The sequence below is a fragment of the Alligator mississippiensis genome, chromosome 1, assembly GCF_030867095.1.
Source record: "Alligator mississippiensis isolate rAllMis1 chromosome 1, rAllMis1, whole genome shotgun sequence".
NCBI lineage: Eukaryota > Metazoa > Chordata > Crocodylia > Alligatoridae > Alligator > Alligator mississippiensis.
Window position 1 is genome coordinate 254035188 of NC_081824.1, and position 17872 is coordinate 254053059.

General features: G+C 49.4%; 2 protein-coding genes across 8 annotated transcripts in view; one reads left to right on the plus strand and one right to left on the minus strand.

The window, feature by feature from the left end:
* Positions 1 to 12613, plus strand: part of STXBP5L (syntaxin binding protein 5L) — a 390570-nt gene extending 377957 nt beyond the window's left edge. For all 4 annotated transcript variants that reach the window (XM_059720506.1, XM_006263508.4, XM_059720507.1 and 1 more), the window contains 4 exons: positions 47 to 212; positions 3684 to 3795; positions 5835 to 6055; positions 7558 to 12613. In XM_059720506.1, the coding sequence (XP_059576489.1) occupies positions 47 to 212; positions 3684 to 3795; positions 5835 to 6055; positions 7558 to 7599 (541 nt within the window). In that variant the 3' untranslated portion in view covers positions 7600 to 12613. The remainder of the gene's footprint in view (positions 1 to 46; positions 213 to 3683; positions 3796 to 5834; positions 6056 to 7557) is intronic.
* The window catches only part of POLQ (DNA polymerase theta), a 95524-nt gene continuing 88971 nt past the window's right edge, over positions 11320 to 17872 (minus strand). For all 4 annotated transcript variants that reach the window (XM_019476340.2, XM_014603882.3, XM_019476341.2 and 1 more), the window contains one exon: positions 11320 to 17808. In XM_019476340.2, coding sequence (XP_019331885.2) covers positions 17695 to 17808 — 114 coding nt within the window. In that variant the 3' untranslated portion in view covers positions 11320 to 17694. The remainder of the gene's footprint in view (positions 17809 to 17872) is intronic.

Genomic DNA, 17872 nt, shown 5'->3' on the forward strand with positions numbered 1-17872 from the left:
AAAGTCCCTTTATGCAAATTCCACCTAACCATCTGCTCCTCTTCAGCCTGCCCAGTCTTCGCCCCATGCTGGATGTCAACTACTTGCCTGTAACGGATATGAGGATAGCACGGACATTTTGTTTCACCAACGAAGGGCAAGCTTTGTATCTCAGCTCTCCCACAGAGATCCAGCGGCTAACCTACAGCCAGGAGATGTGTGACAACTTACAGGTAGGCCCCAGACATGTAGCTAGCCAGAGCGCGGCTTAGCTCTAAGGTAACGTGGCAAGGTCTTTAGAGGGCTAGTGGCCTCGTGCTGGAGGGCTCTTCCCACAGAGGAGGGCTGCAAATGGCTCAGCCACCTTCAACTGCAGCCAGGAGCTCTGTGCCACCAGTGCTTTGAGCTCACCACTCGCATCGTTCTCATGATGTCACCTGTTGATACCCTGCTCTCCAGTTTAAAACCTAGTGTAACTGCGCCTTTCTTCAAACAGGTCTCATAAACCAGATATACTTTTATTTTCGCATTGGAATCTTACGCTCCAAATATCATCAAGAAAGTTTGATTGTCCTGCACAGTGGCAGCATCACATGTGCAAAAAAGTAGCCATTTGTGCCAACACTTCCAAAGAAAAGAGAACCAGTTTCCTGGGATGGCAAAATAATTTAGTGTGAATCTCTAGTGAAAGACCATTTTTCTCCATCATTTACTTCTGGCCCTACAGGACTCATCCCTTGGTAGCTGTGAAGTTTTCAGTCCTCAGTCTCCCCAGTTAAATTGTCCACTTGTAGCTCCAGCCCCCTGCTATTGGCTAGAAGTTGGAAGTTCATTGGAAGTGGCAACCTCTGGTGCCTCCTGTTCTGTCTGCTGAAAGCCATCTCACCACCTAGTGCCTAGATTGCATTTGACAGTGAGAGTGTATCACAGAAGTACCCAACAGGATGCAGTTCAACAAGGAGAAATGCAAAGTGCTGCACCTAGGGAGGAAAAATGTCCAGCACACCTACAGCCTAGGGAATGACCTGCTGGGTGGCACAGTGGTGGAAAGGGATCTCGGAGTCCTAGTGGACTCCAAGATGAACATGAGCCGGCAGTGTGACGAAGCCATCAGAAAAGCCAATGGCACTTTATCGTGCATCAGCAGATGCATGACGAATAGGTCCAGGGAGGTGATACTTCCCCTCTATAGGGCACTGGTCAGACCACAGTTGGAGTACTGCGTGCAATTCTGGGCGCCACACTTCAAGAAGGATGCAGATAATCTGGAGAGGGTCCAGAGAAGGGCAGCTCGTATGGTCAAGGGCCTGCAGACCAAGCCCTACGAGGAGAGACTAGAGAACCTGGACCTTTTCAGCCTCCGCAAGAGAAGGTTGAGAGGCGACCTTGTGGCTGCCTATAAGTTCATCACGGGGGCACAGAAGGGAATTGGTGAGTATTTATTCACCAAGGCGCCCCCGGGGGTTACAAGAAACAATGGCCACAAGCTAGCAGAGAGCAGATTTAGACTAGACATTAGGAAGAACTTCTTCACAGTTCGAGTGGCCAAGGTCTGGAACGGGCTCCCAAGGGATGTGGTGCTCTCCCCTACCCTGGGGGTCTTCAAGAGGAGGTTAGACGAGTATCTAGCTGGGGTCATCTAGACCCAGCACTCTTTCCTGCTTATGCAGGGGGTCGGACTCGATGATCTACTGAGGTCCCTTCCGACCCTAACATCTATGAATCTATTACGTGGGGGATTGAAAAATGACCAGTGGTTGGCACTGGGAAGTGTCCGTCTGTATTGGTAGATATGGGACTTGTCTGCACCAGAGTGGAGGTGGGCCCTGGCACCATGTGTGAGCACCTGCCTGTGTACGCCCACTGCTGTGTTTCCAGGTGTGGAGCGTGCATGTGGGCACAAGTGGACGGGAACCAAGGAGGCCCCCTCGGTGGTGGGACCCTCCCCACCATGTAGAGTCCATAAGATCCACGCATGGCCCAGGTTTTAGTGTTGCTTCTTTTAATCTAACAGTAAGTACAGCCCCACCATCTCAGCTGAGCTGCCTCAGCAAATTGACTGAAGGAGCAGGCAGGCCAGGCCAGATTTCAACCTGCTAAAGTCCCCAGACTGTCTGCACTACTGGGTTAGACCAAGTTGTGAATGATTTGCACTAGCTGCTTCCACAGAAGCTGGCTTTGCCCTGATTCCCAGGTGAGGAAAGTTCCTCCCATTGCACTGCACATTAAAATGCATCAGCTATGAAGATGGTCTAATTAAACTAATTTATGCCAAGCAAAAAGGCTTCACCCTGTTAGAGCTTTACAATCAAAATGCAAATTAAAATGTCATTTATTGAACCAAGAGGGTAGCGTGGGGCTATTTGGAAAGAAGCATGAGCTGCAGAACTGGAAAGCAGGGTCTCAGCTGTACGATTAACAGTAAGTGGGGCTGCAAACTGAACAAGAGGGAGTTGCCAGTCCTTGCTGAGCCTTGGGGAGCAGCATGTCTGGGGCTGTGGGAATGACTGTGGAGCTCTGTTGCTCTCAGGACTGAGGTTTCAGGCACGCTTGCACTGACAAGCAGTAGGCAGAAAGGGCACATGGTCAGTGCTTGGTGCCAGGATGATTGATTGAACATATCTCCAAAGGATGAGCAGTGGACAAGGAAGGGCACATGTGGCCATGTGAGCAATGGAGGCTCCCTGCACTTCCTGAGGGCTACATGTGTCTTGGCTTGTACAGAGGGAGAGGAGGCCACCCAGCACTTCTTGCCCACCCAACACTACCTGCGCTGTAGCAGGAGGGAAACGATTTCCCTGCAGAGAATGGGTGCAGCCATTTACTTCCTTCCTAGAGCAGGGACAAGGGAAGTCAGGAGGAGGGGGAGATCACAGCTCCATCCCAGGGAAACTCATGGGGCATGGCTGCTCCACTCAGTCCCTGCACTGGGCTTCACTGACCAGGGAGAGGACCCCCTGAATGGGTGTCTAAAGAAAACCTGACTATAGGGACCCACCGGCACCCAGGTCCAGGCTTCTGGCCTGCTTGCGAATGCACAGAGTGGGCACCACATGAAAAGTAAGCCAGCAGCTGGCTGAGAAGCAGGTACATAGACGAGCCGCATCTAAACCTGAGCTCCAAGGTGGAAGCTCATCGCCCGTCCTGAGCCCTCTTCCTAAGCATTAGCAGCACTGAGCAGAAGCTCACAGCAGTGAGGAAAACAGAGTAGCCAGGAGCTCCTTGGCTGGCACACGATGGGGGCAAAACACATCACTCGCAGCAGAGCTTTGCACGGTAACGCAGCTTCCTCTCCTGCTTGCAGGTAGCCGTGTGAGCTCATCCGCAGTGTTTCTTCCTCCATGGACTGATTGCAAAACTTGCTCTCCACTAAAACAGACACACAGAAAGGGAATGGGCGCAGACAAGCCAACAGGCTGCGCCCGCCATTCTTTTTTTCCCTCCGCTGTTCCCTCGGCTGTAACCCTGGCCAGCCTGACCTGCTCTGTTCGACGTAGTAGGAAAGCTGGCTTATTTTTTCACCAGCTGACTAGTGCCATTCAGGTGTTGGCTCACCTAGCACCGGGTTTGCAATGCAAGGTGCTGCAGGATTAATGTAACTTTGTATTCACCAACTAGCCCACATCAGTGACTCCATCTTTAAAGTAAATAATGATTCTGACCTTGCTTGCTCCTAACCCATTTTCTTGTCTGCCTTTGGCCAGGACATGCTTGGGGATTTGTTTACCCCAGTGGAAACACCAGAAGCCCAGAACAGAGGCTTTCTCAAGGGGCTGTTTGGAGGAAGTGGACAAAACTTTGACAGAGAAGAGCTCTGTAAGTGATGCTTCCTACAACACAAAACACAGTGTGCTGACATAGCTGCTTCTCTGCCCCAAGCATGGAGGAAAGTGGTGGGGGGGTGAGGAATAAGGCAGGAATGGGCCCATTTGTGTAACCACAAAAGCTGAATGAGAAGAAGGGAGGGAGAATTTTCCTGCCAGGTTCTGCTAGAACAGGGGTGGGCAATTATTTTGGGTGGAGGGCCGCTTACCCGGTTTGGGAGGCTGTCGAGGTCTGCATGGGTAGTCCCACCCCTTGACAGGTGCCCCGCCCCCTAATTACCATCTCGGGACCAATGTCCCAGGGCCAGCACTGGTGGGGCCCAAAGCGGGGCACAGGCTGGCAAGGGGTCTGTGGAGCCGGGCTGGGCTGCACCAGCAGGGAAAGGGGGGAGCTGGCCCAGCTCCATAGAGCCCCTGCCAGCTGGGACCCCGTCCTTCTGCCACCCTAATCTGGGCCCTGCTGGCACTGGTCCTGGGATGCTGGTGCAGGCCCCCGTGCTCCCACTGGCTCCCCACCCGCTCACACCCAGTGCCCCCCAGCCCTGCAGTATAGGCGGGGGGCAATGCACAGCCCTGACCTCCTGCTCACCAGCAGGAAAGAAACTGGTGCTGACCACAGGGAAAAGCAGCTTCTCGCCTGCCCCGTGGCTGGTGCTCCCTGCTGCAGGCGCTTGCAGCCCACACGGGGCTGTCTGGAGCTGGCACAGGCAGCCCTACATAGGCTGCAAGCAGCTACAGTGCGGGGCACCGGCCATGGGGCGAGCAAGGGCTGTTTTTCCCCGCACTCAGCACCAGCTTGTAACCCAGCCCTGCAGCCAGCCTGAGCCCCACGCCGGCTCCAGGCTTGCCCGTCAGCGGCAGCAGCTGATGCCCCCCGCTTGCTGCATCAGGCAGTGTTGGCTGCTCCTGCCTGCCTGGAGCTCGCGCACTGGGCAGCCCACAGGCGATGGCGGCAAACACTGCCCAGCACAGCAAGTGGGGGAGGCCACAGCTGCTGCCACCATGCACAGTCCCAATGGGTGAGCCTGGAGCCGGTGCGGGGCCCAGGCTGGCTGCAGGGCTCAGTTACAAAGTGGTGCTGAGCTGGGGGGAGGGGAAAAGTGGCCCCTTGCCTGCCCCATGCCCAGCACCCCATGCTGCAGCCACTCACAGCCCACCTGGGACTGCCTGTGCCTGCTCCAGACAGCCCTGCGTGGGCTACGGGCAGCTGCAGCAGGGAGCTCTAGACACGGAGTGGGGGAGGGGCCGCTTTCCTCCATGCTGGGAAGGAGCCTGGGGAAAAGCTGAGTGTATGGGGGGGGAAGCGGCCCCTCCCCTGCCCCATGGCCGGCGTTCCCTGCTGCAGCCACTCACAGCTTGCACGAGGCTGTCTGGAGCAGGCACAGGCAGCCCCAGGTGGGCTGCGAGCGGCTACAATGTGAAGCGCTGGGCACGGGGTGGGCGAGGGGCTGCTTTTCCCACCCCCTGCTCAGTTTTTCCCCGGACCACTTTTCCCCGGGCTCCTTCCCTGCCCTTCCCCTCCCTCCCCCCCCCACCATTTTCCCCCTTACCTGATATTTGGGCAGGGTGGTGGGCCCAGGTTGTTGGGCCAGAGCCAGGCAGGCCCTGCTGTTGTGGGAGCCTGCCAGGCTTCCCCTGGGTCCTATTGCCCCTGGTTTCTGTCATTTCTGACAGGAACCAAGGGCAGATAAATATTAATTTTCTAAATTTTTTAGGGGCCCCGTGGGCCAGATAGAATGACCTTGTGGTCTGGATTCAGCCCACGGGCTGGATTTTGCCCACCCCTGTGCTAGAAGAAAAAGTGCTGAAGAAAGTTTGGTTTCTCTCTGCCCAAACACACCTCCTTCCTTAACAGGAGGGGCACCTGGCCAGTTGGCTGGGTCCAGTACTGGAGTGGGGGGTCTTCTCATGCCTGGCTGGACCATGAGGGTTAGGCTGCCAGTCAGCAGCAATGTAACCAAGTGCTTCAGCCCAGTGCAGAGGGAAGAGGACATTCCCTTGTCTCTGCCTGAGTGTCTGTCTCCATTCCAGTTGGTGAGGCAACCGCTGGGAAAGCCTCCCGGAGCCTCGCCCAGCTCATCCCTGGGTCAGGCGGGATCGAAGGAATGAAAGGCGCCGCTGGGGGCGTAGTTGGAGACCTAGCTCGTGCACGCGTCGCCCTTGAGGAGCGAGGCCAGCGGCTGGGAGAGCTGGATGAGAAGACGGCGGGCATGATGGCCAGCGCGGAAGCCTTCTCCAAGCAGGCCCACGAGGTAGGCATCCTTGGCCTGTGCACATCCCAAGGCCCTGCCCCAGACCAGGAGCCCCTGAAGATTGTCCCCACTTCTGGAACATTATAGCAATCACAGCCCACTGCCCTTCCACAGCCCTTCCACCTAATTCTGCCCCCTTCCCCAAGATGATGGGAAACTCCGGGGCAACATTTCTGTCTTAGACACTGTCTCTCCTCTCTCTCGGTCTTTTCTAAGCAGTTAGCACTCAGCCTGGGGCACTGCCTACCTCAGGGTGAGGTCAGGCTCTGCAAATTCAAGCAGGTGTTTCTGCTCTGCTTATGTTCACTCCACACTTGGGAAGTTTTCTTCATAAGTTCCTTCAGAACTGCTTCTGGGTCTTATTTTCTCAGTGAAGGTGAGGGCACAAAGTGCCTACCATTAAGATGGCTGTTCCTGCTATTCACTGACCCCTCACTGTGTGCCTCCTGCCAACATAGGAAACCCAGCACCTCTCCAGTGGACAGCTCTTGAGCCTTGTGTCTAATAGGAGCAATGGAAGAGGAGGGCCATTTCATTACTGTCTCTGAGGGCCTTGTTTAGATTCTCTCTACTGCCAAATGCTCAGTTATGGGAAGCTTAAGAGCCAAAGTTACTATCAATCCTAAACACATATGTCAAAGAGGCCATGTGTGGTAGACGATCTCCTCCACCAGAAGAGGGGAAGCTAGGGTGGAAGCAAAAATGTAGGCCAGCATGCAGGGAAGGAGCCTGGGGCAAATAAGCAGGCAAAGGGACCTGCTAGAGCATGGTCATGCTAAACTGGTTTGCACCAGGCAGGCCAGGTTAGCATGCAACCATGTAAAACAGTAGAGTGCCAACATCCAGTCTTGCCTAGGGTTAGGAGTCAGCAGAAACAATTTGCCTTAGGTAAAAGATCATTAAGGCATAGTTACCTGTAATTCTGGCTTTCCAGCCATTGGTCCAGCTAGCTGACCCCCACCAGGAAAGAGCTTTTGTTTTATTCCTATTGGCTGTTGTCATTGGCTGTTCATTGCGAGGGAAAAGTGCTCTGACAGGATAATCACTGTAAAATAGAGAGAGAAAGAAAGAGAGCTCGTACTGGCAGATGATAGGACACATCGAGTGTATACCAGTGCCAGGGAGTAGCAAACAGCAAGTCTCTAGCAGTTCCTATTTAGTCTGATGTAGAAAGCACAGATCTGTAAGAGAAATTCCCAAGAAGCATCTCCCCAGTGAAAAATGATGGGTAAGTGACATTCTTTGCCGAGGCGTAACAGAAAGTTAAAGCAGCCTTTGGGTGCAAGGTAAGTATTTCACAGCAGAAAAGTATGCTGTTGTGGTGCTTTTGCAGTGGCAATCACATTATGAAAGCTGCGGCAATTAACCAACCTCACTCTGGAGTGGTAGAGCTCCACTACAGTGGTGGAGGTATAGCACAGAATAACTTGGTACAAACCGGATCACCTGCAGAGCAAGTGCTCACAGCTCACTGTCATTTTGCTTATATCCCATCTCTGTAGCTGATGCTGAAATACAAGGACAAGAAATGGTACCAGTTTTAGATTTGCCATGAAGCTGCACCTGGCCTGGGTAAGAACACTGTTCGGGGATACAGAGCTTACTCCCAACAATGCCAGTCATTGGACAGAAGTAAAACTTTCTCCTAGAAAACGTTTTCCTGTTACTCATCGGATTCACCACCCCTGGGGGTCGTGGAGAAGTTTCACCATCTGCAAGATGGAGCCTGGAATGGTATTTAGTCCAAACACATGTAGGTAGTATTTTTCCAGAAGGAACTCAACAGTCACTTTGGCATGTAGTTTTTCAGAAACTCTAGCTACGAACTGTGGGGAGAATCTCTGGTTAAAAATATCTTGTACAAACTAGAATGTTAATGCACTTATAAAAACAAATAAAAATTTGCATGACGAATTGACATCCTAAAAGAAAAAAAACAAAACAGAAAAAGAAAGCATGTTGTGACCTAAGAAAAAATGGGATTTATTTCTATTCTGAGCAAAAAAATACTTAAAACAGCAAAAATCTTTATTTTTAAAAACCACAGTTCAAAAAGCCGGTACACTTGGAGCATGGCCGCTGCTGCTCTCAATAGAAACACGAGGTGAGCTTCATTTTCTCATTTGCTGCTATTTTTTTCCCTTGGCAAACCTTAGCGTGCAGCCAGCAGCGCTGTTTAATTCCTAGCAGAAGAATAAACTAGCGTCAAAACCCTACGGCTAACACATTGCTTTGTTCGGTGTCTAGAAAGGCCCCACTTGGGATGTCACCTGAGCTTGAGTTCACAGCTTTTTTGCAGCCTGGAGGGTACAGGCATTGCCATTGTGCAGAGGCAGGGTTCTTGCTGGCTGGCCATGTCCCTTGCTGGCTGGATGTATCGCAGTTGTCCTGCAGGGGTCTGTGGCAGTTCTCACCCTAGGAGATTCTGAATCACTTGGTTGCCTTGTTAGTCAGGCTGAGACGCAGAAGAGACTATTAGGAAGTAATTTCTGCTCCGGCTGGAGGAACTAGAGGGTGCAGTGCTGCAAGCTGCTGAGTCCTGTCACATCCAATAGACTGCAGCCGCTCAGCAGCTTGCAGGGAAGTTAAGCTATACTCAGATAATGCTTAGGAAATTGCCGGGTAACCCAATTTAAAGCCAGCTGGATACAGAACAAAGCAGCTAAGAGGCATCTGCAAAGCCCTGCAGACTGAATTGTGCACAGACCACTTCTTCCCCTGGCTTGTCTGGCTCTGCACCACTCCAAACCCTGCCATGGGGAGCACAGCACTGAGGAGCCTGAGTCAGCAGCAGGGCCCCTCACCAGCACAGCCAGCAAGACAGTGGGGAACTTGGCCTCTTGTTTAGATGGGGAAAGGCAAGCAGGTGTCACTGCAGTGAGCGACTCCCTGACTCCACTGGGGGCTCTTCCTTCCCCTTATTGTGCACATCTGACCTGCGTCTCTCTTGTAGCATTTTATCATTGGTGCATGAACAGAACACCTACTCTTTGACTCCTCTCGCTCCTGCTCTGTTAAAACCCTTTGCACCATCAACATGTCCACAACAGTCACAGGGGGAGTCAACTGTGGAGCTTACAGTCAGCTTAGAAATGAGGTACCCAAGTCCTGTTTTCAGGCACGTGCACAATGAGTAGGGAGGGAGTGTGGGAGAGATACCTACATTCACTCTCCCTGAATGATGGGCAATAGCTGGTGCCCCCCAGGTAGGTGCAGCTGTAAAATTTTGATGCAGAGGCTGGCTCAGGCCTAGTCAATGCTTTCCTTCATACAGGTCTATATAGTGGACGGGGCACTGGTGGCCTCAGGACACTGTCCTAGATCCTGCCTCTCCATGGAAAGCACCACTCAGGCTCCCATGCTTGCTCTCAGACCCTCTGTTCCTACTCAGCTCTTTGCTGCTCACAAGAGAAAATTGCCCTTTGCGGTATTTAACTGGGCTCCCGAACGCAGGGCTCACTCTTGCACAGGCTGCAGGATTGAAGGAAACAGCCTAGGTCTGAGAGGCTGCTCAGCTCAGATTCCTGTTACACCTGGATAGGAATTCAGCACCCTGCGGCCTTGGTAAGTCTCTTCACAGCTTAGAAGAGCAAGGCCGAGCCAAGTTACAGCTGACTTGGGCGAGCAAAACAATAGCAGTCAGAGTGAGCACTGAAGACATCACGGACACAGGCCTGGGCTTTGCTTAGCTCCAGTGCTCAGAGCTTAATAACTTAGTGGCCCAGCACATGGCAGACCACCAGGCTTGCAGGGGCAAGGCTCATGGACTGGGTGGGAAATGGTCTCCCTGGCCCTCACTTGCTGGGGGGAAACCAGCTGCTCCTTGGCACCTACATCCCACAACTACCCTGCTATGAAGTGCAGCAACATCAGCAGCCTGATGGTGTGGCCACCTCCACCGTGAGTGGTGCATTTGCTCCAGGCTGAGCCACCAAAGCACTAATACTCCTAGCAGCAAAAGCCCACTTCCCGCAGTGGACGCGTCCACCTCCCAAACCCACCCCTGGTAAAGCCCATTCTTCCTAACCACACTGCAGGACTGGAGACAGCTTTTATCCCTTCCCAGGGACAGGACAGGAGCACAGCCATACAGACTGAGGAAAGTCCTTCTACCAGGCTCCGAGCTGTACCTTACCCCTGGTGTCCTAGTATAAAGAGGACAGCTCTGGTCCGGGTTTGGTGCCAGGCTCACCATCTCGACTGGAGTGCTGCAGCAACCAGAGACCTGGCAGAGGAGTGGGAGACCCACTCAGCTGGGTAGCAGTTAATACTCAAATGATGGTAAGTGACTGGGCTGACAAGTAGTTCTAGGTAACTTCTCAGCTTGTTTCTCTGCGAGGCAGTGATAGTGTTCTGTCCTTGCTTGCTCACTCCTGCATCAGTTGCACCAACCCAAGAACAATTTAATAATTAACTGCTACAGTGCGCCTAGAGGGAACCGCATCTTCAACAAGTCATTACGCCACACATGACTTACTCTAGCTTACGCCGTGCTGCACAGGGAGGGGGGAGGCCACGCAGTAGCTCACAGTTTGCATCTCCTCTTGACAGAAAATCAACAAGAATTTAGCATCTTCCTCCAGCCCGAATGTTTTTGCCTGTTTTGTTTGAGCATCTTTTTCTCTAAAATGCCCTCCATGAGGTTACAGGTGCATCTTGCTTTCCTCTCTTGCATACTTTACATCTTTCCAGACAGTTACAAATGACTCCTTCTGTTATGTTCAGCACTTGTGACTATAACTATAAATTTTCTCATAGTCTGTAGAGATCTAAAAAGTTGTATATGTTTGTATATAGAATGTTCTATATATATAAATATATATATGTAATGTATATGTTGTACAAGTTTGTTAGTGCACACTGTTAAATGCTTTCTATCGAGGTTTACCATGTATGTGAGAAAAGCCTTCACCTAAAAAAAAAATGCCATGAAAGAAGGAGAAGTCCTGGCTGGTTTATTTCTTGTGAAATGAGGGGGAGTGTGGGATTTTTAAAAGGCCTGCCCTAAACATTATTAAAGGCTCTTTGTTAATATTGAAAGTAATAAAAATAAGCATTCAAAAAAGTGACAAGCAGAGCAGATGGTTTTCTTGCCGAAAGGAAAATCAGGACAGCAAGCTCTTAAGGAAGGATGTTGAAATCACATGTGCTTTTCACCTTTTCCACTAAAACAGCACCAGCTCATGCAAAATCCAACACTAAGGCACCTTCAGCACCTAATTCACAGCTCAAATTTGCAAACTAATTAACGAGCACACCATTGGCCAATTCAAGAGGTTTTTAATATAAATTTGTGCGATTAAAATTGCTTTCGTCTTCAGATAGTGGCATTTTTTGCTCTCAAAATACATAAAAAGTTCTCATACCCACGCCAGACAACTCAATCTATGGAACCCTGCCAGAGAGCATACAAGACGCACATTTATTTCTTACACACACTGCCGGTAGGCAGACTATGTAGAGAAAATGTATTCAGACTCCTGACATGCTTTGACAATAAGCAAGTCTTCACCATCTTAAGAATGGTTCTAGATTCAACTCCTAGAGGTAGAACAATACAAAACTTCAATCCTGAATTTTAACAAAAAATCCAAAGGAAATTCAGCAGGCAGTCCAGGCTTTAGTTTGTATAATTACACTAGTTTTCTAATGAGACTTCTTTTTTTTTTTTTTATGTTCTTATCTATTTGTACTCGAGTCAACACGGTCCGACCACACTCCTGAATATAAATCAGACTCTGTCTGACAAGACTATAGGTAATGGTCTAACACTGAAACAATGATACTCTGTTTATTACACATACTGTATGAAGTTAACACCCAAATATCTGCTGTAAAAGATTTTATATGTTCCTTTTTCAGAGGCCATCTCACACCCAGTCCCTTATGTGCACTATAATGAATATAGAGAGAAAATTATTTTTCAGTACACAATTTAACAAGTGAAAAAACACTGCAGCTTGTGTAAGAGCTGCATTCAACCTCAGGACTATTCCGTGTATAAATTATGTATATTTTGTCACAGGCAAATGAGCATCCTGTAACTGCACCCTGGGTCTCCCACGTCACATTTCAAAACCTAAAGGTGAATTCAAGCACAGTATATTTCAGGTCTTGATTGTTTTTCCTTGGTACGGTCTCAGTAAGAACACACTCTCTCTCATTAATGAGCTACATGTTTCCATTTGTAGTCAACACTTCATCTAGGTGTAAGAGCAATAGTCCTGTAAAAGAGTGTTTTCATTCATGTGTTTTCTGTTATGTGATTAATTGACAAATCCAAATATTGTACCTTTTTAATGATGTCCAGTATTCTGGCTCAGTGTCAAGGAAACGTGGACAAACTGTGTGTGGTTTTTGTTAACGAGTCCTCTCCTGTATTTCAAAATGAAGGCTAAAATCCTGGGGGAAACCCCACTCTCCTGCTGTGCTAACCATTTGCTGTTCAACAGGTATCCGAGATCAGCCTCACAAAGGTACCTTTGACTGAAGCTGTTCTGAGTCCCCAGTGAAAAAAAAAATGGGTGGAAAGAAAATAAAGGCAAGAATTGATATTAAGCTGTGTAATTCACTTTTTTTTTTCCAGACATTTCCAAGGCGTTTGGCTTCGATAACAGTTAATAGTGGATGTTGCTACATGGCTTACAAGCAGCAGTACAGCTGACAGTTACAGCTTTGGTCCATCTTCAGCTGCTTTGCAAGATCAGGACCAGCAGTGCCATCTTCGCATTCTCAGCTGTTACCTCTGTGCTCCAATTGCTCAGATATTCCTGGCACATGCTGGGAGAGTAGTGAGGTAGAGTGCAGGTCTGGCTGCCTCACACATGCAGTGCCACTTGTGCTCCTAAATTAGTTGGGTTCACTGAAAATCCCAGCCATAGGCTATTAATGAGTACACCATGGTGACACCATTTGCTTGTACAGTCTACCATCAGCGTGTAAAGCACTAGGATATGTGAAATACAAACATTAGGGCTGAAAGCAGACTGACATATGTATATACCAAGTTCAAACCAGTAGTGGATTTACCATGTGTCAGATGCTTCCTGATAACTGTTTCATACGACTCCTCATATTTTGTGCTAAGTAGTGCTGAAGCAGTTCCCCTCTGAATGTGACAACTCCTTCATTAGATTTAGATTCTAGTCCCCATGGGGAAACTGCTGCCAAGGACCGGCTGATGTTCAGTGGAGTTGCTGCCCCCTCCCTCACATCTTTGTCTGTTTTGTTCAGCAGACAACGCCTTATATAAAACCAAATGAGCAGCAGGACTGCATCTCTGACACCCCTGGTCTAGAGAAAATATGACTGCAGCTCCCATGCAACCCTTACATTTATCCATAGAGCTCCAGTATGAAGCTGGAGACAGGCCTGTTGAGCCTCTGGGTTAGGCAGAGGGGAGAGCAACAAGAGTGATGTCGTAGCTGGGGTCTGCTATAGATCAGCAGAGTAAGGACCTTGGACTTCAGAAAAGCAGACTTTGACTCGCTCAGGGAACTCATGGGCAGGATCTCCAGGGAAGCCAGTCTGAGGGGGAGAGGAGTCCAGGAGAGCTGGCTGTGCTTTAAAGAAGCCTCACTGAGAGTGCAGGAACAAACCATCCCGATGTACAGGAAGACCAACAAGTATGGCAGAAGACCAGCTTGGCTTAGCAGGGAACTCTTCAGTAAATTAAATCACAAAAAGGAAGTGTATAGTAAGTGGAAACTTGGACAAACAACTAGGCAGGAGTATAAGAACATTGCTTGGGCATGCAGGGATGAAATTAGGAAGGCCAAAGTAGAACTGGAGTTGCAGCTAGCAAGGAACATGAAGGGTAACAAGAAGGGTTTCTACAAGTATGTCAGCAACAAGAGGACGATTAGGGAAAGCGTGGGTCCCTTACTGAATGGGGGAGGCAACCTAGTGACTGAGGATGTAGGAAAGGCTGAAGTGCTCAATGCCTTTTTCACCCCAGTCTTCACAGAGAAGATTATCTCCCAGACTACTGCACCTGGCTTAGAAATGGACTCCTTGAGGATCTGCTCCATGATTTTTCCAGGGACTGAGGTGAGGTTGATTGGTCTATAGTTCCCTGGATCCACCTTCTTCCATTTCTTAAAGATGGCCACTATATTTGCCCGTTTCCAATCATCCGGGATCTCCCCAGTCACCATGAGTTTTCAAAGATAATGGCCAACGGCTCTGCAATCGCACTGATCAACTCCCTCAGCACCCTCAGGGGCATCCTGTTTGGCCCCATGAACTAGTGCACATCCAGTTTTTCTAAATAGTCCCTTACCTGTTCTTTGGCCACCGTTAGCTGCTTATCTCCTCCCCAGACAAGAACTGGCTGCTAGGGCAACTCTGTGACTGCTGGAGCACAGTGAGCAAAGGCGCTGCTGCAACAAGGCACAACCCCGAGACCCCCTTTCTTTCTCTTCTCATTCACTCACTGTTTGCTTCTGTACAGCCAAGGAGGAGGGAACCCACCAGCTGGAGCTGTGGCATGCAATGCTGTCAGATGAGAGAGACAAAAACGGGGGAAAAGACAACAAAACTCCAGAGTGGTGCAGAGGCCTCCTGCTGGCAGGTATGGAGGGAGGCGTCTCATCAGCCTGTGCGGTGGGAACCCAGTCACTGGCTGCCAGGTACCAGGAACCAAAAGCAGCAAAACCAACTGCCAGCTAAACAGCTGCTTGGCTCCACCATAGCAGTGGGGAACAGAATCACTCCCCCCTGCTCCCACCCCCAGGCAGCTCTCCCCTGGGAGACCTACCAGCTAATTTACAGTGAAGAACAAACAACTACAGATTCAGGCCCACCTCCTGAAACAGACTGTCTAGAAGGGCAGGAGATTCCCAGTCCAGAGAGGCAGACCAGCACCATACACTACTCCTCTCTTCATCAAGTTCCTTTTCTTGTCTCTAAAGGATTCTTCTCTTCACCCAAAACCTGCTCCAGCAAGCAGCCAAAGCGATGCCCACCTCCCCTGCCTCCCAGCACTGCCCGATTCCCTGCTTGGTCTTGTTAACGGTTAAAGAAAACCTAATCCGAGTTAAGGAGCAAAAATAGCATCAGCCAGGCGATGGCTCACAACCAGTGCCGATGCAAATCTGATGACTCAAATGCAGCAGCCCCCTTGCTCGCAGAGCAGCGGCCACCTTCATCTTCTCATTTGCTCTAAATTATTGCTTAATGATAATGAATCCACTGAGTTTGTTTATCACAATAAGTTTAGCTCCTTGTCAATCATTTTATTCATTAGCATTCCCCACAAGCAGGCCTTGCAGAGAACAAGCTGGAGATCCAGCCTCTCACCATTTCTAAAAACAGAACTCAGGAGGAAAATACAAAAATATATCAGAGAGCAAGTAACTAATTACAGTAACCCTGCAGAGGCCTGACACCAGCACAGGTGTGTCCCTGCAGGAGACTCAGGCACAAGGACCTTGTTAGGCTGGGATGACTCAGTAGCAAATGCAGACTGGCTCCTGTGTTCAGGGTCTCTTCACACCCCCAAAGCTCTAATCTCTTAATACTAAGGAGTTTCAAAAGCTCAGAGCAGAGAAAATTAACACCGCTCCACTGGCAGACGTACATACTGAAGTGTACAAGCGGTGTCAAATACCACAGTGACAGGCACAGCATAAAATAACACAGAGGGAACCGTGATGCAGCACAGACTGTGAGGTGAGGACCTGAGCAAAGGAGTAGAAGCGTGATGGTGGCCTGTGTCTTTCATGACTGGTCAGGTCTAAGCTGGGACATGGAACAAAGGTGACTGTTACTTAGAGTTTTGAATCTTGTCTTGCTCCCAACACATCAAAAAGGTATGGAAGACAAATGCCCAGTGACCTGACCCTACAGCATACTGACTGCATTCACACTGTTTTTAACTCATCACATTCATGAAGATTCAGTTCATGTGACCCCATCAGCAAGGTAACGGCCACAGGGAAAGCATCATTTTGACTAACAAGCCGTTGCACGCTGCCAGGCCTCTCTCAAAAGGCACCAACTGCAGCGCACTCCATCTCAGTGCAGCCTACAAAGACAGCATCAGACAGGCCCTTCTGACAAAGGGTAGGAAGGAAGTTTGAGAATGAGGGCAGAAAACAATAAGACGCTTCAAAACATTGTCAGGATGAAAGTGAAAAGGCTGGGGATATTTCACCTGGGAAGGGAGATGAATGAGGGGAGAGGAGATTAGAAGTTAACAGAGCAGATAGAGCAGATCAGGAGCCTCTGTTCTGCCTGTCATGTGATACACAAGGGGACCGTCAATGAAAAGGTGGAAAATTCAGGACTGGACCTTTCACCTGAAAAATCAATATGCCAATTTAATGCTAATAATCTCAAAAGTGAGTTAAACCTTTGGTCTTACACCAAGTCTCTATGTATTAGGGGTGAGGACGTGACCTGAATGTGATGAAGCCAAGTCTGCCTGCTATGGAGTTTTTTTGGTTTCTTTCTGAAGTATCTAGCAAGGGTGGCTGTTAGAGGACGCAGCTTGGATGGATGTTCAGGCCTGTGCCAGGCTGCACTTCCTATGTTCCTCAAAAAACACAATGTTCTACCTTTGTATGATGGTCAAGTAAGAGGCACTGAAACAAGAGCACAACCAGACTGAAAGGGAGGAAAACAGAGCAACTTTCAGCCCAGACTGACCAGCAGCAACCGCACTAAAGCACAAGAAAAGCCGGTATCTGAAAGAAGAATAATTAAGAACATGAAGCCCCCACTGGTTACATGAAACATCAGCAGCAGATGGGACCAGAAAATGCAGACGCTGAAGAAGCTGTTTGTTCTGGCCTTTCAGCTCTGGATTTTAACCAGGGAGATAGGGTTTGGGTTTTGGGGTTTTTTTGTTTTTTGTTTTGTTTTTTTTTTTAAATCGGTCCTAGTCCAGGCCTTCATTTTTAAAGGCGTTTTGCAGTTAGAACCCAAACAATATAATCCTAAGGGTCAATTTTAAGATGATCCTGATCGAGACAGCAGGGAACAGAGAACTGCTGCTATCCCCAGACCCTTGTATCAGATATTAAACCCTTCGCAGGCCAATGTCCCCTCTAGTAAGGAGAGCTCTCTCTTCCAGCTGACACGCATCACATGGGAAACCATTCAGCCTATTACACAGACATTTGTAAAACTGTTGCACACTTTAATAGCTTCAATTTGCATTGTAAAAAGACCCCAGCAGGGCCCAGCACACTGGCTAAGCAGTAAATCTGCTCCTATATACAAACACAATGACATGCTATTTTTTTGCCCTGTGTGCAATTCCACACAGCCTCTCCCTGAGTGATGCTCGTGCTTTGTTTTGTTAAAAAAAGTTCATCTGGATTTGGATGCAGTAAATTCATTGTTTTTTATAAATTATATCAGTGAACATATTTTAACATGAATTCCATTCAATTTTACACTTACAGCAATTAATATTTATATACCTTGAAATGTTCCTCGCTGCACTGAGTGCCCTCTCTCAAAGTTTCGCCTGTGTGAATACATAAGAGGGCTCCCTAACTCCAGTTTCTCCAGCAGCTGAATCCAGCAGTAAGCATGCTTCAAATTCAGTCCTTGCCCAAGGTCAAGCTGCATTTGGCCTGCCGAGTCTGTGGGGCTGCAGTGCTGTTGCAAGCTGGGTGTTCATTTCGCACCTACAGCTCCAGGTCCTGAAGGCCTCCCCAGCTGGGCCCAATCCTCACTTTAACGTTCAGTTTCACTGAAAGCTTCATGGCGTTCTCCATCTCATGCTTGACAATCTGAGCTACCTACAAGGAAACACACGGTTGGGAGCATCAGTGCTTTATCAAGGGGCTCAGACCTATGCACCCC